Source organism: Sceloporus undulatus, chromosome 6, assembly GCF_019175285.1.
Source record: "Sceloporus undulatus isolate JIND9_A2432 ecotype Alabama chromosome 6, SceUnd_v1.1, whole genome shotgun sequence".
Taxonomy (NCBI): Eukaryota; Metazoa; Chordata; class Lepidosauria; order Squamata; family Phrynosomatidae; genus Sceloporus; species Sceloporus undulatus.
In genome coordinates this window covers 79,014,012-79,031,823 of record NC_056527.1, presented here as the reverse complement: position 1 = coordinate 79,031,823, position 17,812 = coordinate 79,014,012, and the positions used below count along the sequence as shown (strand labels likewise).

General features: G+C 42.2%; 1 protein-coding gene across 2 annotated transcripts in view; it reads right to left on the bottom strand.

The window, feature by feature from the left end:
* SMYD1 (SET and MYND domain containing 1) overlaps nt 1–17,812 on the bottom strand; it is a 36,608-nt gene that overhangs the window by 15,500 nt on the left and 3,296 nt on the right. For both annotated transcript variants that reach the window (XM_042472927.1, XM_042472928.1), the window contains exons 2-4: nt 7,524–7,700; nt 1,842–2,055; nt 1,012–1,142 (exon numbers count right to left, since the gene is read on the bottom strand). In XM_042472927.1, coding sequence (XP_042328861.1) covers nt 1,012–1,142; nt 1,842–2,055; nt 7,524–7,700 — 522 coding nt within the window. The remainder of the gene's footprint in view (nt 1–1,011; nt 1,143–1,841; nt 2,056–7,523; nt 7,701–17,812) is intronic.

Sequence of the window (17,812 nt, the reverse complement as noted above, 5' to 3'; positions counted from 1 at the left end):
AAGTACAAAGTAGTTTGTACTCATTTACAAAGAGGAGATGAGATGAGTGAGGTCTTGCCCTTTCCAGTGGACTCAAGAAAAAGTAGACTGTTGCAGCCTCTCCCAGTTTGTCTATTACTCCTCATCAATAACTTCTGCCATCCTGATCCCACTCTGATGTTGTTTGGCCACATGTGTCCCAGTTTTCATCTGTGAAATGTTGGAAGGTATGAGCTATGCTTTAAAGGGCTTTGTGAAAGCTCACATCTTTGACCTTTATGCTCAGCAATACCCTGCATCTGTCATGAGGCCAAGGATACTATGTACAGTAGCAGATTCTTTAAAAGTCAGTCTGGTCTGGTGCCATATGTCTGTTTTTAGAAAGAACATGGCTCACAACAGCCTCCATCTTGCAAAATTTAAACAGTTTGTGTGACTGGAATCCTACAAAATCAAACAAAATCATGCTTAAAGTGGGCTTCATTGTGTTAGAAATTAACTCATCAGGCTTTTGTGGGGTGTCGGTAGAAAAAGACTATGAATTTTGAAGTCAAAGTAATCAGTTTCCTGAATTTATCTATCAAAATCCAATATTATTCTGCTGGGTCCTTGATACATGAGATTACCCACTTTGAGCACAAGTCATAAGGAGGTTCCCTTATAAGAGTACATTTAAATAAATGGGAGCTGAGAAAGAGGAGAGTCATGCTGTCATGCAGCCCCCATTTGTTTTAATGGGGAATGCATAGGAGAACCTCATATAGGTTCTACCCTTTGCCATCCTGACACACATTTTCTTTTGGGAACTATCAGAGAACAGGCTCCATTGTAATGCCATAAAACAAGAGCAATGCTGACAAATTGCAGTGGCCTTCACATTAAATATTCTTTGAAAATGTCTTTCCATGCACCTTTTAAACATCCATTGATTAAGATTCAGGCAATCATTCAGCAAAGTTGTCTGGAAAGCTTGATTTCAGTCCCCATGCTGAGAAAGTTGCCCAATCAATGCAGAGAAGGAAATTTACTTACTTGCCATTATTGAAGATAACCGTACAGTTGGGCCAACAGTCATGATTTACCAGGCAAAGGTTGGGGAAGATACCTACACCAACTGCTTGCAGCCCCCTTTGGTCACTCAGAGTGAAACCATTGCAGTTGATCTGTTCCCACAAAATATAAGAGGGAGATGGATTAGGGGAAGAAGATGGTTTTCTTTCACTTACAGCTAACATCTGTTCTTTGAGTAGCAACCATTTTCCAAAAGGAGATGTAGGGAACAATGTCTCTAGGGGGTTTATCACATGGGAAGCTAAATGCCCAAATCTTGTGCAGGAAATGGAATTAAAATCCAGGACTATCCCACAAAAGCGGGATCATTTTCAGACACATCAGGGGCATTGAGAATTATTCCAACATTAACCCATACAGAAAGTGGACAAAATCGACCACTTTTTACTTTCAGGAAAATTCTAACTCCCAAAGGTGTCCCACCTCCCCATTGGAGAGAATGAAGCATTGTTCTAACAGTGTGTGTGCCTGTGTGCATGTGTACACTTGAATGCATACATAAGTATAACACAGTCACAAAACATAAAACAGCAAACACAGCATTTTGTCCACAAAACCACATGGAGGAGCAGGGGAGGAAACAGGATACTTTAAAATGTGCATTTCCTTTGTATATGTACTCATATATAAACTAAACCATCATCCTACATTTATTTATTTGAAATCTGGAAGGTGTTCTCAACTCTGTGAGTCAATGAGATGAGCTCCACAGCTTGGATTTTTGTAGTGTGTGTGTAGGCAGCCAACTTTCCCTTTGATCTCCCAGGCCTGGATGACTAAGGTAGACCTACCACACCCAGGATGTGAGAGATGTACTGCATGCCAAACTGCTTGCTCTCGGATGGCCAGAACTCCAGGAAACTCTCCAGGTCAATCCTGAGCTCTTTCTTCTCCTCTTCTCCAAAATGCTCCACATGGTTCTGCAGGCTATCGATGGAGACAAAGCATCCTTCTGTCAGCCCTCCTCCTTCTCTTTCTATTCTCCACATGATTCGGGCAGCCAACCTAGCAGACAAAACAAAAACAACACCTTACCCTTGGTCCTTAAAGAGTACCTCTCACACGATTGCCTCCTTGAAGTTGAAGCTGGCCAGTAGGCAGTCAAGGCCTTCCATCCGCCCTTGGAGCTGACCAGGACAAAGTGGCAGCTAGTGGCTCCTACGTCTTTGGAGTGGTGAATCCTCTCTGAAGTTTAGTCCAGATGTTAAAAGAACTTTCCACAGAGCTCATACCTACACCCAGAATAGGATTACCCACTTTGAATAGGTCCTTTAAAGTTTAGAGTGCCGTTGTCCACACTCCTAGAATGACACAGAACAATATTAGGTCTGGAGCACTGTTGGGGTTGTCAAATGGTTGCACCCTCAGGATATTGTGCAGTGTTTAGTGGTGGCTGGCAGCCCCATGTCAGTTAGGCAGTTATTCCACCCTGGGTTGTAGGATGAATTTTAAAGGAACTATCAAAAGTGCTAAACTTATTTTTGCAAAAACGATCAAGCTCTTTGAAGGGCTCTTTGAATGTTTAGACAAAAACCCACAGTTAATGTCCCATTGACACAGAAGCCATCAGCGGCCACTGTTGTAGAAGATACAAGGACAGAATAATCTGATCATGCACACACCTCTGGCACTACAGGGTCTAGCTACATCAGATAGCAGAATCTTTTAAATAATAATAATAAAAATTTTATTTATATACCGCCCTTCCATCGATCAGGGCGGTGAACATTACAATAAAATCAAACACAATTTACAATAATATACACATATTAAAACAAGTCAAAACCCCATCAGCCAACCCTCTGCCGACCAAAGAGGGAGGAACCATCAGGAACTCATTGGGAATGCAGCTCGAAATAGGAGGTTTCAAGTCCCTTCTAAACTGAGCTAGGGAGGTGGCCGAGCAGAGCTCTGTGGGCCAGCATATTCCAAAGGGCAGGGGCGACGCTGTGAATATCGTCCTCCTTTTGTGGAGGAGAGTCTGGTCCTGGAACCCTGGTAGTTGCTGCCAGAAGTTCTGAGGGTGCGGGCGGAATGTATGGGGAGAGGCGGTCCTTCAGGTATCCCGGGCCCAAGCCATGTAGGGCTTTATAGGTAATCACCAACCCTTGTACTGAGGCCCGGAAGCAAACTAGGCAGCCAATGCAATCTTTAAGCACGGGTGTAATATGGCTGGCCCTGGAGGTACCAGTGACCAGCCGGCTGCCTCTTTTGTACCAACTGTAGCTTCCGGTTTGGTATAAGGGTTGCCCCATGTAGAGCGCATGCAGAAATCCATCTAGAGGTTACCAGAGCGTGTACCACCATTTCAAGGTCCCTCTGGGCCAGGGTGGGCGCAGCTGGCGGATAAGCCGAAGCTGATAACAAGTGCTCTTGACCGTCGCATTCACCTGAGATGTAAGGTGTAGCGACGGTCAAGAAGCACTCCCAGACTGCGCAAGGAGTCCTTGGGTTGTTCAGTCAACAAAAACAAATTTCTTTCCATATGGTTGAAAGTGGGAACATCGGCATTTCTTTTCAATGAGTTAGTCACAATTGGCAACTTTTCAGAAGGACTAGCTCTCTGGCTGGAGCATATTTTCCATTGCAGCTCACAATACCTTCCTGTCTCGTATACAATGGGGTATTTTTACCCAGCATCTGCTATAAATAGGATGCTTGATAATGAAAGGACTCCACAATGGCTAACCTAACAAAAAGCAGATGGCCAATGCCAGACAGCAGCTTAAACTACCCTCCTCTAATTTCTCACTGAGAAAGAATGTTGATTTGCTCAACCATATCTCCATCAGTCTATCTATTCCATCTATGTATCTATTTGCACCAGAATCCTATTGAGCATGTCTTCATAGGTGGACTTACATATATCGGAATTAGAATTATGCAGTTACACAACATCATATCCTGTACAGAACTGCTGGATTGAAACAGCCAGGCAAAATAAAGTGGCTTCTAGCCACTTTGAAGGCAGGGCATTTACAGTATATGACACACATCTCTAAGTGGCTGGAAACCAAATGAAATCATGCTCCAGGGCTATAAAACCAGAGGCAAAAAGAAGCTGGGATACACCAGCTTAGCTCAGAAAATGTGCTCTTTGCACCTGTATGTAAACAGCCTGACAGCAGTGTGAGCTGTGGCAAAGCAAAACAATGAAAGTGCAACAACTCAAATGGATCTAATTCCAGCATACACAAACCAGATAGCCCAACAGGGGGAATGGGGTGAATGGGGGTGAAGTGGCATGTATGGGGAGCCTCCATGATTGTGCTTTGCCAGTGTATCACTCATAACACAATTCACCAATGCCCTTACAAGCGGAGCATCACACATTCTCAAAGGGGCGGCCATGCAAGGGATGACATCTTGATGGATGTGGGAGGTACTTGGAGGTTGCATGCAGTGGTGCTTATGCACGTGTAACATGTATGGTGGGGAAAAACAAAAATGTTCACAGCCAGCACAGCTTGATGCCATGCCATGTGGTCTGCCCAATGGTATTCAGCCTGACTTGGGGCATTCAGGGTATTCACACGTACAATTTTGACCCACTTTTAGAAAAAGCAGGATCAAGCAGCTTTTTCCTGCCTGTCTACTCCAACTTGCTTTTGTGTTACTATATAGCAGAGCCAGTTAAGTGCCTGATGTGCATGGGTGTGAAATACACATTAGTGCACAGTGCACACTGATTAACTTCACATGCCAAAGCTCATCACACGTGATATGTTTACACATTGATTTGCATTGCTTCACAGTTCAGTAAAGGTGTTTATTAGGCCTCTGTTAATGTAGCTAGGTATACATAAGGTACTAACACATTATATGGATTACAGCAATTTTCTTTAACATGTTCCTTTTCATATGTAAAGTCCTCTAAAGTCTATATTTTTGTATAAATTTCTTATTTGAGGAATGGGGTGACTAAATAGTGAGCTCAAAAACTGAATTATAACTGCTTTGAAGGTTGCCTGTTCGTCTGGAATGAAAAAATGCAAACTAGAAAGAGAGAAACTAATTTCCAGGGTAATAAGAAATATATGGTCACTACTGCTGAAAACTGTTTCATGCTGTTTCCCAAAATTTGAATTATAAGATTGCCCTTTAAATTTTATAACATCTTGAATGGCAATAAAATGGTAACTGCTGGCATTTCTGTTCTACCTTTATCTCACCCCACCCACGCCACCCATATATATATATATATTATATTATATATATATATATATGAACATTTCTGTACCACTGTTTTTCAGTGTGTTTTGTAATCTCTCAGTCTCCGTGTCTTGCAAGTAAAAAATGTAGAAAATCAGTAGCTAAAATATAAAACTATGCAATCTAATCTAATAGAAACTATTGCTTTATATAATTCTTTTCTGGTTTTTGGCAAAGTCTCTGGATCTCAGCTATTATCATATCTTTCAGAGGGGTCAGTTTTCAGGAGAGAGGGACATGGATGGTGGAGATTCTAGAACCCTAAGTTTGGAGATATGATAGCTCCCACAGCCTAACTTTGTGTAGCAGCTTTCATCACCTTGATTGAGACCAAAGAATTAATAGAATGAAATGATGGGAGGTGTAGTGGACAGTGCAGGCATCTCAGTTGACCAGCTTTTTTGCTTCATCATTCCACGAGAAACAATGGAACTGCTTCTTCGGAATGCCATAAACGAGGAATCATGCAAAACAAGTTGTGCAGTTGGAAGCAATCCATTAAACTGCTGGATTACTTTTCTAAATATTATTAAATTATTATTATTATATTATTATTATTATTATTATTATTAGAAATTATTAGAGTATATTGTATTAGAAAAAATTGTTAAATGTGTTTTAAATGTTGGTTACTCCTGATAAGGAGATTCTGGAGTGGCACTCACCATGATGTGAAGTATACAGTGTGTCTTCAGTCTCATCTAAGATACACAGTTATGCTGGTCAATTATGATAGGAAACACCACCTTAATACTGCTCTGATTAAGTTCTTAGTAACTGTGCAATGATTTTTTTCATTCTGGAGCCTTTCACACTATACAGATAGCACTATGATTCCACTTTAACTATCATGGCTTATCCTATAGAATCGTGGGTTCTGCAGTTGGTGAGGCACAATTGTAAATGCATTTTTCCCAAATTGCAAATCCCAGCATTTCCCACAGATACTGCTATGCCAGTGAAAGTAAAATCAATGTTGTAATTGTGTTGTTGTGAAAGAGCCCTTGTTGAATGCCACAATAAAACCTCCATTAGCCCCTCGACAATGCAGATATATATTTCTCAGTATCTTCACTGCTTCTCATTGTCCCTTGTAGCCCTGGACACCAGTTGGAATCACAGTGCCCTAATGTGTGTAGTGTGCAAGGACTCCTAGTGCAGTCAAGTCATTGGAAGGACTAGGATGAGTTGGTCTTGCTAGCATTTGAGAAGTAAGAGGTAAGACTCAGGCATGTAGAGTTCTATTCAAGATCATGAATCTTAAAAATTTGGGCAGTTAGAACTTGTTCTTTCTCAAACACTGGACAGTACACAAAGGATATCATGTGTTTGGCTGCAATTGATGAGAGAGCCCATACTGACACAGACTAGTTGTCTCCCAGTGTCTCTGGAGGACCAACATGGTCAATGGGATGTTTTCTTTGGACATGTTTCTGGATGAGAAGAGAAAATATATCAGCGGCCTCAGCTGGGATGGGAGGGCTCATGGCCCAGGGGCTAGTTTTGATCAGAGCATAGAAGTGACTCTTTTAACAGTTTGTTCCATTATGCTTCATTTAGTTTGATAATATATAACTAGTACAAGTTACTTTTGTGTGTACTTCATTCCCTGCTCATTGCCTTTTCATTGCCATCTAGTTACTTTTTGAAAGTAGATAAGAAAGTGGCAAAAAACCATGAATTTCCGGTAAAAATATTTCTAAACATGCCTTTTAGAGGAAGTTTTGGGAAAAACAAAAGTCATGACTTTTAACCAAGAAAGTCTCTGTTACTTCACCAACACATGTGAGTGTAACATCCAGGTAGTTATGTTACTTGTAACTTATTACTTCAGTGCTCCAGTCTATATTCAGGCGTCAACCAATCTGTGTTACTGTAGAAATCACCATGTCTTTGTAATATTTCCAGCAAGAAAACCCTCTAGTGAAGCTGGCTAATTTACTGGGGATTGTTACTTGTCTAGGTAGGCAGCGGGACATAGCCAAGGGAGGGTTCTTGGGGTCCAGACCCCCCCCTTCCATTAGAAAAATGAATGGTGTGTGCTGCTGTGCCGCCACACCCAAGCCTCATTATAATGGTGGCACTTAGTCTGGACCCCCCCCCTTCCTAAAATCCTGGCTACGTCCCTGTAGGCAGACACCAGTGAAATGTATCTCTTGGATGCACAGCCATTTTATTAAATAGGATTTTATACACCTTATGTTTCTACCACTCTGAGTAATTGCTGGTCAGTCTCCATGTACAAGGAGCATTAGACTCACCGGATATTTTCATTGGGTGCTTTCCCATGTTTCTTGATGGCAGAACACTCACTCTTATGGTTCACCCAGGCATCTTTCTGGCAGGTCCGGTCACAGTAATGGGCAAACTTGCACTGGCCACAGCGATGGAGTTTCTCATGCCTCTTAAAGCACGTGTGGCAGACAAGATGTGTGAGGCTGAAAAAGGGAGGGAGGGATAAAATCATAAGTAGATTAGATACCTGCAAATGGCATTTTAACTCCCATCTAGTAATATACCACACTAGCCAATCACGCCAGCAATTCTTCCAAAATGTTCACCTAAGACAGAAAATCCCTGGGTCAATCCTTCCCCTCAATTAACATAAATCTGATGAGTAAACATCGTTCAAGATTTAGGACTTTATCACATGAGCTTCATTCTTGCAGAAATCATGTCGAGGGGGGGATATGAAAATATACTGCGTTTAGAGCCCCAATATTTCATGTTTTCGAAATCACACAACTGGGGCTACTGCCACCATTGCACTCTGTGTTGGCTCTCTAATGAACTCAGTGCTGTTTCAGGAGCCAACTTTCAGTGCAGTCTAAGGACGACACGCTCAGATGCAGCTCAACAATAACATAGCAAAGTGTGGAAGCAAAAAGTCCAGATATAGGTATTGGCAATGCACTGACCACTTTCCACACTGAAAAAATAACTTACAGGCACTGTTGATTTCATCCAAGTCTTTGGAGGTTCTTTATGCAATGTTTCAGGAGCAGTAGTGTCACTTCCCTTAAGTGTCACCTGGCACAGTCTGTACTCCCGCACCCCCTAGTGACGCCAGATCCTTTTCCCAGCTTCTGCTTTCTGATGGTTGAGCCATGGTAATGAGGTACAGGTAGATGATTACATCAAGTATGGGCAACTTTCATGGGTCCAGAGGCTACATTTGACTCCCAGAACCCACAAGGAGCTGCACCTATACTGTTGCACTATTAAATTTGTCACCAAAATTTGATAGCATCTCAGTAGAAACGGTGGGGGGGGGGGGGGGGCAAGAGCCACTATTTTGTTACACTGCAGGAAGTGTGGATCTTGTTTCCAAACAAAATCACACTTCTGGGAGGTTTTTGCTTTAAAACAAGAGATGCATCTGCCATGCACCTTTTTGTAGAGAGATACAGAGCAGGATGTTATTACAATGGTCTTGAATTTTGATGGCATAGCAGGCAGCTGTGGATGCAGCAAAAAGGATGATGAGGTGACAGATGCCAGAAGTATTAGTGGTTTAGGGGACCTCTAAGTACCTGACCTCACTTCAGAACATAGGATTCCATAGGACAGAGCTATGACAACTGAAGTGGTATAAAACTATTGTAACTGTGTAGGGTAGATATACTCCAAATGAACTCTACAGTCAGCCAACAGGTAATACCTCCATCACTCCAGAAGAATACAGAACTGTCTTGATCCCTTTGGCCATATATATCAGGGATGATGAAAGGGCTCTTTTTAAAGCACCTTTATCCTTTCTCAAGCAACAGCAGCTGTTCTTTAAACAAGAGCCAGCTGTCTCCATAAATTTCATTTTAAACTTAGGAGGCATTTAGTCAAAGGAGGCGTGACAACTGTAATCCCAGCCTCTATCTTCCTTTCTGATCCTGCTCTCATTTTTGGCTTAGATATGGAAATATGGCATCTGGGTTTTCAAGTGATTTCTAGTGATTAGGAGATAACATACAGTCTTGGGTTATGAGAACCCAGGAACATGCCTGAAAGCACAATGGGTGGAAGAATGATCATACTTCCATGGACAGGGAGCTAAACCTGGATTATACATGCCTGAAGAGGCGTAGTGGCAAGTGTCCGTTGGCCTATGAGCATCTAGTGTTGAAAGGTGTGTGCTTTATCATTGCATGCAAGGGCATGAATGCCAAGAAGAACAATGATGATGGGATCAGATAATAATAGTGATAGGTGCAGAAAGAAAATCTGTCTCATACTACATTGCTATAGCACTTTGATACTACAGTGAGCCCTTAGTATGCACTGGGCTTGGTTCCAGGATGCTGCCGCCCCCACAAATCCCATTATATACAATGGCATAGTAAAATAATGTCCCTTATATAAAATGGCAAAATCAAGCTTTGTTTTTTAGATATTCTTATTTATGTTTGAATATTTTCAAGCCATGCATGGTTGAATCTCTGGATGCAGAATCTGTGGAAACGGAGGGCCGGCTGTACTTTAACTGCCATGGCTGCATACTATAGAATGCAGTAGTCTGGTGAGGCATTAGAGTTGTCTAGCAGAACATGAAAGTACAGATCCCAGAATTCCATAAGATGGGATCATGGCAGTTAAAGTGCTATAATTCTCCTGTGTGAGACTAAAATCCCAGGCAACTTGGAGGATATACAGCGCCAAGGAACACAACCTGAAAACCAGCGCTAGATGAGGACAGGGTAGACAACGTCCAGCCGACAAGAACCCTAACCTATACCCCCTCTCCACACACATATTCACAAAGTATTATTTAGCTTAAAAACAAGTTCCTCTGCACACATTATTTTGAAAGTGAAGTGCTTATTTTGAGCTCCTATGCAACAAGATTTTACTTTTGCTCATGGTCAGAGGATTGAGAGATCTCCATCCTGGGCTCAAATTTGCTGAGAAGTGGAGTAATCGCCAGTCCTCATCCTCTGAGTTTGTGATAGCATGCAGCTCTGTGACTGAATCTCATCCTCACTTCACTGCTTCATCACAAGTGAAACATAATTTAGAGGAAATCCATTATCCAAAACTGTTATCATCACCAGTCTTGAGTGCTGAATCTGTTTAGAATGTGTCTCCTTCCCTCCCTATACAGCCTGGGTATTTGTCTGTACTCTGCTTCTAAGAATTACATTTCCAGAAGGCAAAAAAGAATCAGTAAAGAAGTAATGATAGGTGGCTAGGTGGGATGATACAGAAAAAGAAGGATAAATAAAATAAACATACCTTGCTTTTTTTACTCATTGCATCAGCCACTCCCTAACCTACTGTAATAGCAATGGAAATTTGATAAGGTGATCCTTGTAATACACAAGAGTAGTAAATCCAAATGAGATCATGATATGCAAGGCATAAAATCTCTCACACAATTGCAGCTTTAAAATGGAAGGGATCTGGCTGCTTGGAAGATGCTGCACCCTTAAAACAGGCAAGCAGTAGAGTTGGGCATCAGTCAGGAGAAGTACCTGACTGGTTTCTATCAACTGTCAAGTCAATGGGGTGAAAAGGTGATGCAGAGATTGTTCTCCTTATACGGTCACAAGGAGACCACAGAAGCCTGGTTAAAAACAGCTGCAGCTCAGACTTTCTCAGTTGTTGCTGGAAAGAAAAAGCCATCTAGACAACATTGTGTGTGTACCTTCAAGTCACCATTCGACTTATGGCAACCTCGTGAATTTCATAGGGTTTTTTTTAGACAAGGAATATTCAAAAGTGATTTTGCCAGTTCCTTCCTTTGAAATACAACGTGTATTATTATTATTATGTAGGTTCGACCCTTCTACTTTTTTAACCCGCGTTAAATGACGATAACACGGATCAAATAAAAAACCGGTTTACAATTTGATTTTAAGTGGGAACGATTGCGGTTTACTCTAGAACTGTTCTAGAATTAATTCGGTTTCCAATAGGAACGCCATACCTTGGATTTGATTGGTAACCCGGCGTATAAGCCAGTGAGAACCAGCCCATATAGTGCTGTAGATTTGCACAGCGCTGTACATAAAAACAATAAATATATGAGTAAAGCTGTCTATGATGTACAATCTAAGAAATGTAGTACTTGCTATTTGTTGGCAGTCTCCTGTCCAAGTATTAACCAGGGATAACCCTGCTTAGCTTTTAGGATCAGACGGGATCTGTTCCTGGACATAAATTCCACTGCACTCACTGCTCACTCTCACATGAGATATGATCAAGATCAAAAGTTTATGTTCACGTAGCTGCCTCACTCCTCTCTTTGTGTGAGCAGGCAAACTGGGAAGCCTTCCATTATCTATGCTTCAGATGAAGGAAAATGCAGTCCATAGGCCCCATGTGACCCCTGAACCCCACATTTGTGGTCCCCAAAGCCCTTGGCAGTAGTGGTGTCGTTAAGGTTGGTGCCACTCAGTGGTGTGTGTGTGAACTGCCTTGCCCTCCCCCTGGATCCATGTTCACAAGACAACATAATGTTATTTGAATGGCTAGATTAAAGGGGGATTTGGGAAGCTAACTGCTTCATTAAGACAGTCAATGAAGAAAACAGTCATTCACCAGTTCTGGTTGGGGGGTGGGGTCTGTAAATTTGTACACACAAGGCCAGTGGATTCCTTTTGTGATATACTGAATTGGCAGACACTGAGGACAGGGACAGTGGAATACACACTAAAGAAGGGGGCCCTTTGACACTATGCAACTATAGTGCTGTGATTTCTCTTCAGCTGCCTATGAAGATTATCAGACGGGGGAAGGCATACTCCCAGCAAAGTCACGCGATTGTGTTAAAGATTTTCAGATACACCGTGCTTATCCAGGACCCATGAAGATCCAAGAATGCTCCAGCAACAAAACATTCACGGGGAAGTCCCAGGAATGCTTTATTGCTGGAGCATTCCTAGATCTTCATGGGTTAAGTCCTGGATAAGCGCAACGTTGTCTGAAAATCTTCAACGCGATTGCACAACTTTGCTGGGAGTATGCCTTTTTCTTCCCCAGTTTTCCCTCAGCTGATAATCTCCATAGTCCCATTCTATTGAATTCTGGTATTTGCAATTTAAGGATCTCTAGGGTCTCCCCAACCCACAACCAAAGGATTCCATAGGATGCATCCCTGGTAGTTAAAGGGGAATCATAGCACTATAACTATATAGTGTGAAAGGGACCTTTGTGGATTTGATCAGGCTCAGCCTACCACATGTATGGATGCATACATAGAAGGGATCGATCAAAGATACTGTACATACACACATCCTCTGTCACACACACAATACAGAATTCTAATCCGATCATCTTTGATAAAATTTTGTTCTGGAATCACATAATCCCTTTTAAATATGAGGTTAGTGCCCTTTCCTAAAAGAGTTTCGTTTGTTTTTTTCACTCTCCTCACTCCATCTGAATTCACTAGACATGGACGTCTGGCGTCTCTGAAATGAACCTCATGTTTCTTGTCCTTCTTATATTTGCCCTTCTCCAAGTCTTGGCTGCAACGCTTTACCAGAGAGATAAAAAAACAGACAACATAAATCCATCAACTCTGTTAGCACTCAAAGAACTGAACCATCTTTAATAGTAAGATGGTACTGATTCTAAATAATAAAGTCGTGACATTTCAGTGTTTTAAGGCAGGGGACTGTACCATCCTGGATGGAAATTTCATTGACTTTCATCTCTCAGGTGTTAATTCTATTCTAGCTTCAAGATTATACAATTGCTGCTGATTTTCTAATCATTAATAGAAGGCAAAAGGAACTAGAAAAATCCAAATGGAGAAAAAATAATGAAGAATCCTTTCAATGCTTTTTCAACTGTTTGCTGTTATTTAATGTTTATTCAGTGTCAAGCCATCACAAGAAGCACAGTGGCCCAAATCTAATGGCTAGACCCAACTAGCAATCAATAGGATTTAAATCAATTAACGTTTCTTTTTCAGAAGTGCTGGCTTGCCATTAAACAATTGATGCAATGCTCTGCCCTGGTTGGAACTTGCAATTGGATTTAGGCCAGTGCCTCTCCCCGGATAGTCTTCAGCAGCTGTCTCCAGTCTTTTGAGATGCTGAAAACCAGGCTTTGCCTTTTCCACCACAGTCTATAGTGTGGAATACACTGGGTCACATTTAATTACTTGTTACATACATAGGTCTGCTGTCTGCAACTCAGAGTGCCTTTCAGAGGTGTTGAACTACAATTCCCATTATTCTTCGCTATAGCTAGGTTGGTTGGGGACGATGTTTTTTGCACAAAATCCACAAATTATGTATGGAAACACTCATGTGGGTTGTGTAGAGGGTTTTCTGTGTTAAAAAAAACACCCATAATTTTCATACAAAAAGCACCTTTCCAAGAAACTCTGTTTTGAGTGAAATTTATAGTTTTTGAACAAAATCCATTATTTTGTACCCAAAAAAGTTTCCTTGGTACACATGGGCTGGAAGCGGCGTGGTGGTGCCGATTCTAGGGTTCCAGAGTGGCAGCAACCACATGCTCCGGAAACCTAATCTGTACAGAGGCCAGCATCATGGCGGCCTCCCATCCACATGGGAGCTGCCATGATGACAACGCTGGCGTACAGATGTCGCCGACAGGAAGTAGCATCATGGTGGCGCCCCTTCCTGCTTGTGACGCCGCAAAAAATAAGCCGCTCTAGATGGCTTTTTTGCTGCACAATGTTGCCCCGTGGTTTGGTTGCTGCGACAATGCTGCGGAGTAAATAGGGGTGGCGTTTCGCCGCCAGTGTGTACCAGCCCCTTAATAGGGTTTTTGGTGAGTTTTTTTCATTTGTTTGTTTGTTTTTGGCATGAAAAACATGGTTTTGGTACAAAAACCCATGTGCATTTCTGTACATAATAATTTCCAAACACTTTGTTAGGTGGAAACACCATATGAAAAAACATGCAAAATTCTTGCCTTTATGTCATTCTTCCCACTCAGGTTTCCCAATTGTAAGGAAATAAGTTTTTGGTCAGGAAATAAATAACAATTTATATTTGTTTCCCATTCCTACGAAAACTAAGTTCAGATTAGGTCAAACTAAGTTATACCTTTATCGTGTTTTGTTTTGGTGAAAGACATCTGCTTGTCACAGCACATCATTTTATTCATCTATAAACCTTGTATCCAGCATTCTTTGTTTTGTCATTGGAAGGGAAATAGGGACCCCATTCACACACAAAAATAATCCAGGATGAATCCAGGTTGAATCCTTGTTCACACATGTCCCAAATGCACTCAATGCACTGGGGTATGTGCCAAAACCCCACTTTACCTGGGATATTTGATAACATTTCCCCACTCCACCCCCAAGTTTTCCTGGAAAATCCTCATAGATCCGCATCTTCAGCATAAAAACTATAGTGAATAAGCTTCCAAATTAATTTGGATCGCTCTGTATTTTTCAAGGAAATGGAGGCGGCTCCATTTTATCCTGAAACAATGGCATGTGTGAATAACAAAGGGGTTACAATGACTTGAAGACATTCATGGCCCCAAAACACAATGGGTACAACAAACCCAATATGCCTCAATGCAGCAATCCATATCTCCTCAGGACAAAAAGAAATGATTCTGAATGCCTCCAGGGACTCAGTTTGCAAGTCTGATGACTAAAGCATGCATCTCTGAGCAAATCCTCCTGTCAGTGGGAAATAGGTTAATTCTAGGGAATACAGATTCCCCTTAATATCTAGTTTGGTCCTTATACGACTTTTCTTGATGAGCTGTGTGGATAACTTGGTTGTGTGAATTGGCAACAGGCAGAAAAGACACAGTGTCCCTTGAGAGCCCACAGCCCTGAAGGGGTGCAACTTTTTTTTTTATGCTGTCACCAATGACACATGGGGAACAGGGTATGCCAGGAAGCAAGGAGGTGAAACAGGAGAAGGGGAAAGAAGAGGATCTGATAGCAAATCATTCCTTCATCATCAACACTGTAGTGACTACATAGATTCAAGGCAACACTCACAGTTGATCATTTTTCTGACAACGAGCTGAGAGTCAATCATGTTGCACCCTTTTGCCATCCTGTTGTTATTAATAGCCCCATTTTGCCCTTTCCAGAATGCCCTATACTTTTCCAAACATGTGTACTATTGATGCATGTGTGATTAGAAGTCACTATCATAGGAGAGTGTTTCCCAGTTTGCATAGAACAAATGCTGTTGTCCTGGGTCCCCACACTGTACATTGTGGGTATGTGGTGACAAAAATCCAGGATGGAGAAAATGACCTGATCTGGTGGATTCAAAGATATAGCTATGTTAGTCTGTAAGAATCAGTATGCAGAGAGATCTTGTAGCATCTTTGAGAGTAACTGAAAGAAAGAAGTTGGCAGCACTTTCATAGACTTCAGACAATCATTTCCATACACAAAGGATTTTGATTTTGAAATGACATTCTCACATACCAACAGAATATATATGTTGGTCCATCATTTCCACTCCATTATATGCATCTGATCTGAAAAGTAATACTTGGAGTCAAATTAGATGTTAAGGAGAATGCATATTCCCTCTAGTTAGCACACATGGGCTACAACCTCTAACCCCCCCCCCCCCCCCCCCCATAAACACATGGCCATTCCATGCCTCATGGAAAGCAGGCAGGATAGGAAAAGCTATATGCCCCTTGCTGTTGTTGTGCGTCTTCAAGTCTTTCAACTTATGAAAACCCTAAAATGAACCTATCATGGGGCTTTCTTGGCAAGTTTCTTCAGAGGGGGTTTGCCACTGCCATCTCCTGAGGCTGAGAGAGTGTGACATGTCCAAGATCACCCAGTGAGAAGGGATTCAAACCCTGGTTTCCAGAGTCATAGTCCAATGTTCAAACCATTACACCATGCTGGCTCCCTATATCCCCTTACCCAAGTACAAAAGGATTACCACAGTCCAGGGAGACTCCAGTGGATTTCAGTAATCATTTTGTCTCTGGCCACAGAGACATAGCCAGGCCCATCTCTTATCCTTCCCATTACCCACAAAGCATGGAAAGGGGGTGCATGTGCTTTATAGGCTATACAGTAAGTCCAGGGGGTTTGGTCACTGCATAAAGAAGAATACCAACCTCCACAGCAACCGAAAAGGGCATACACAGATGTAAAGCAAACGCGTGTGCATATGCCACCAACAGGATGTGCACCTTTGCTTTTCACAATGGCTTTCATCAGAGAGAAGTGCTTTATCATGAGATCTGAAAATTAAATCCATGTTTACCTTCCAATGGCTAAAAATATATTTTACCACTTGGGGGAGAACCTTTTCCTGAAACATGATAAATGCATTGTGCAGTTTATTCCTTGCTGCATCATCTTATTGTGGCTGGCAGTACAACAGAAACAGGGCCCTAAAAAGTTGGCTTTCTGAACTACAATCCCTAGAATCCTTCAGTCAGTATGGCAAGCTAAACTCTTGAAACTGTACTACAATCAAATAATACTTCCAAGCTCTGAAGAAGAAAGTGAACTCTGTTCAATCCCTGGATTGTCCAGAAGAAAGTGGCCTTCACTGAGTTGTTAACTTTCAGTCTTGACAGATTTAAGACTCTCTCTTCCTCAGTGAATGTAATGCTCTGAGATGCCTTCTTGCTGTAAGGGGGCATCACTGATTTGAACACATGAATACACACAGACACCCCACTTTAATATCTGGTCCCTTGGTTGCAGTCTTTTTTTCACCAATAATGCCAACTATTTAGTAGGGGATGCAGCTATAAACAAAAAAGGGATAGTATAATCTCTGCAGATCTGCACAAGGTAAGTCTTACTTCTCAGGAAATACATATAGAAGGGCTGATGCAAGGCAAGGGTGGCCTGCCAGAGTCTGTTTTTTCACCGGAGGTAAGCTGCAGCCAGCAAACTGCGTGGCTTCCCACCGGCGGAAAAAGAACCTGCTTTTTGCAGGATATTCTGAAGCTGCGGCAGCGGCGTAACAAGTGCGCAAAGAGTGCACTCGTAACATAAGTGCCATGCAGTGCTGTGCTGATGCCACGTGACGCTTCATAATGCCCATGTATACAGGGCACCGCCATTGTTACGCCCTCATCACGTGCGAGGGTTGCAGGGCATGTGGGCGCTCCGCCCCCAGGCAACCCCTAGCACATGACGAGGGCATCTAAAAGGCCCATCTGTACCAGGCCTGTGACAAGGAAAAGGGTGGTTCTCCTCCTCATTCAATTTCTTGCACAGATACAATGTGTAGCAGTTGAGTTTTATTTCAACAGTGAACATGGGGCAGCTTTATTCATCCTATAAGGGCAGATAAGGGTTCTGGAAGACACAGCATAAACAGCCCTGCTACTTCATGTTTTCTTCTGCTGCTCAACACTTGCCACCTGCAGCAGCTGCCCCATTCTGCCTAAGAACAATGCTGATCCTGTCACATATGATTCTGCTATGTAGGAATTCTACCCACTTCACACTTGGTGGTGTTGCATAAATGCTAAAATCTGGCTTTCTTCACCAGTGGCATCACTCAGATTGATGTCACCTGGTGCAGTAACTCATGGTGCCACACACACACCACCAACTTCCTCCCATCCACCACCAAAGTCTTTAGGATTAGCTTTTGTATTAATGTTA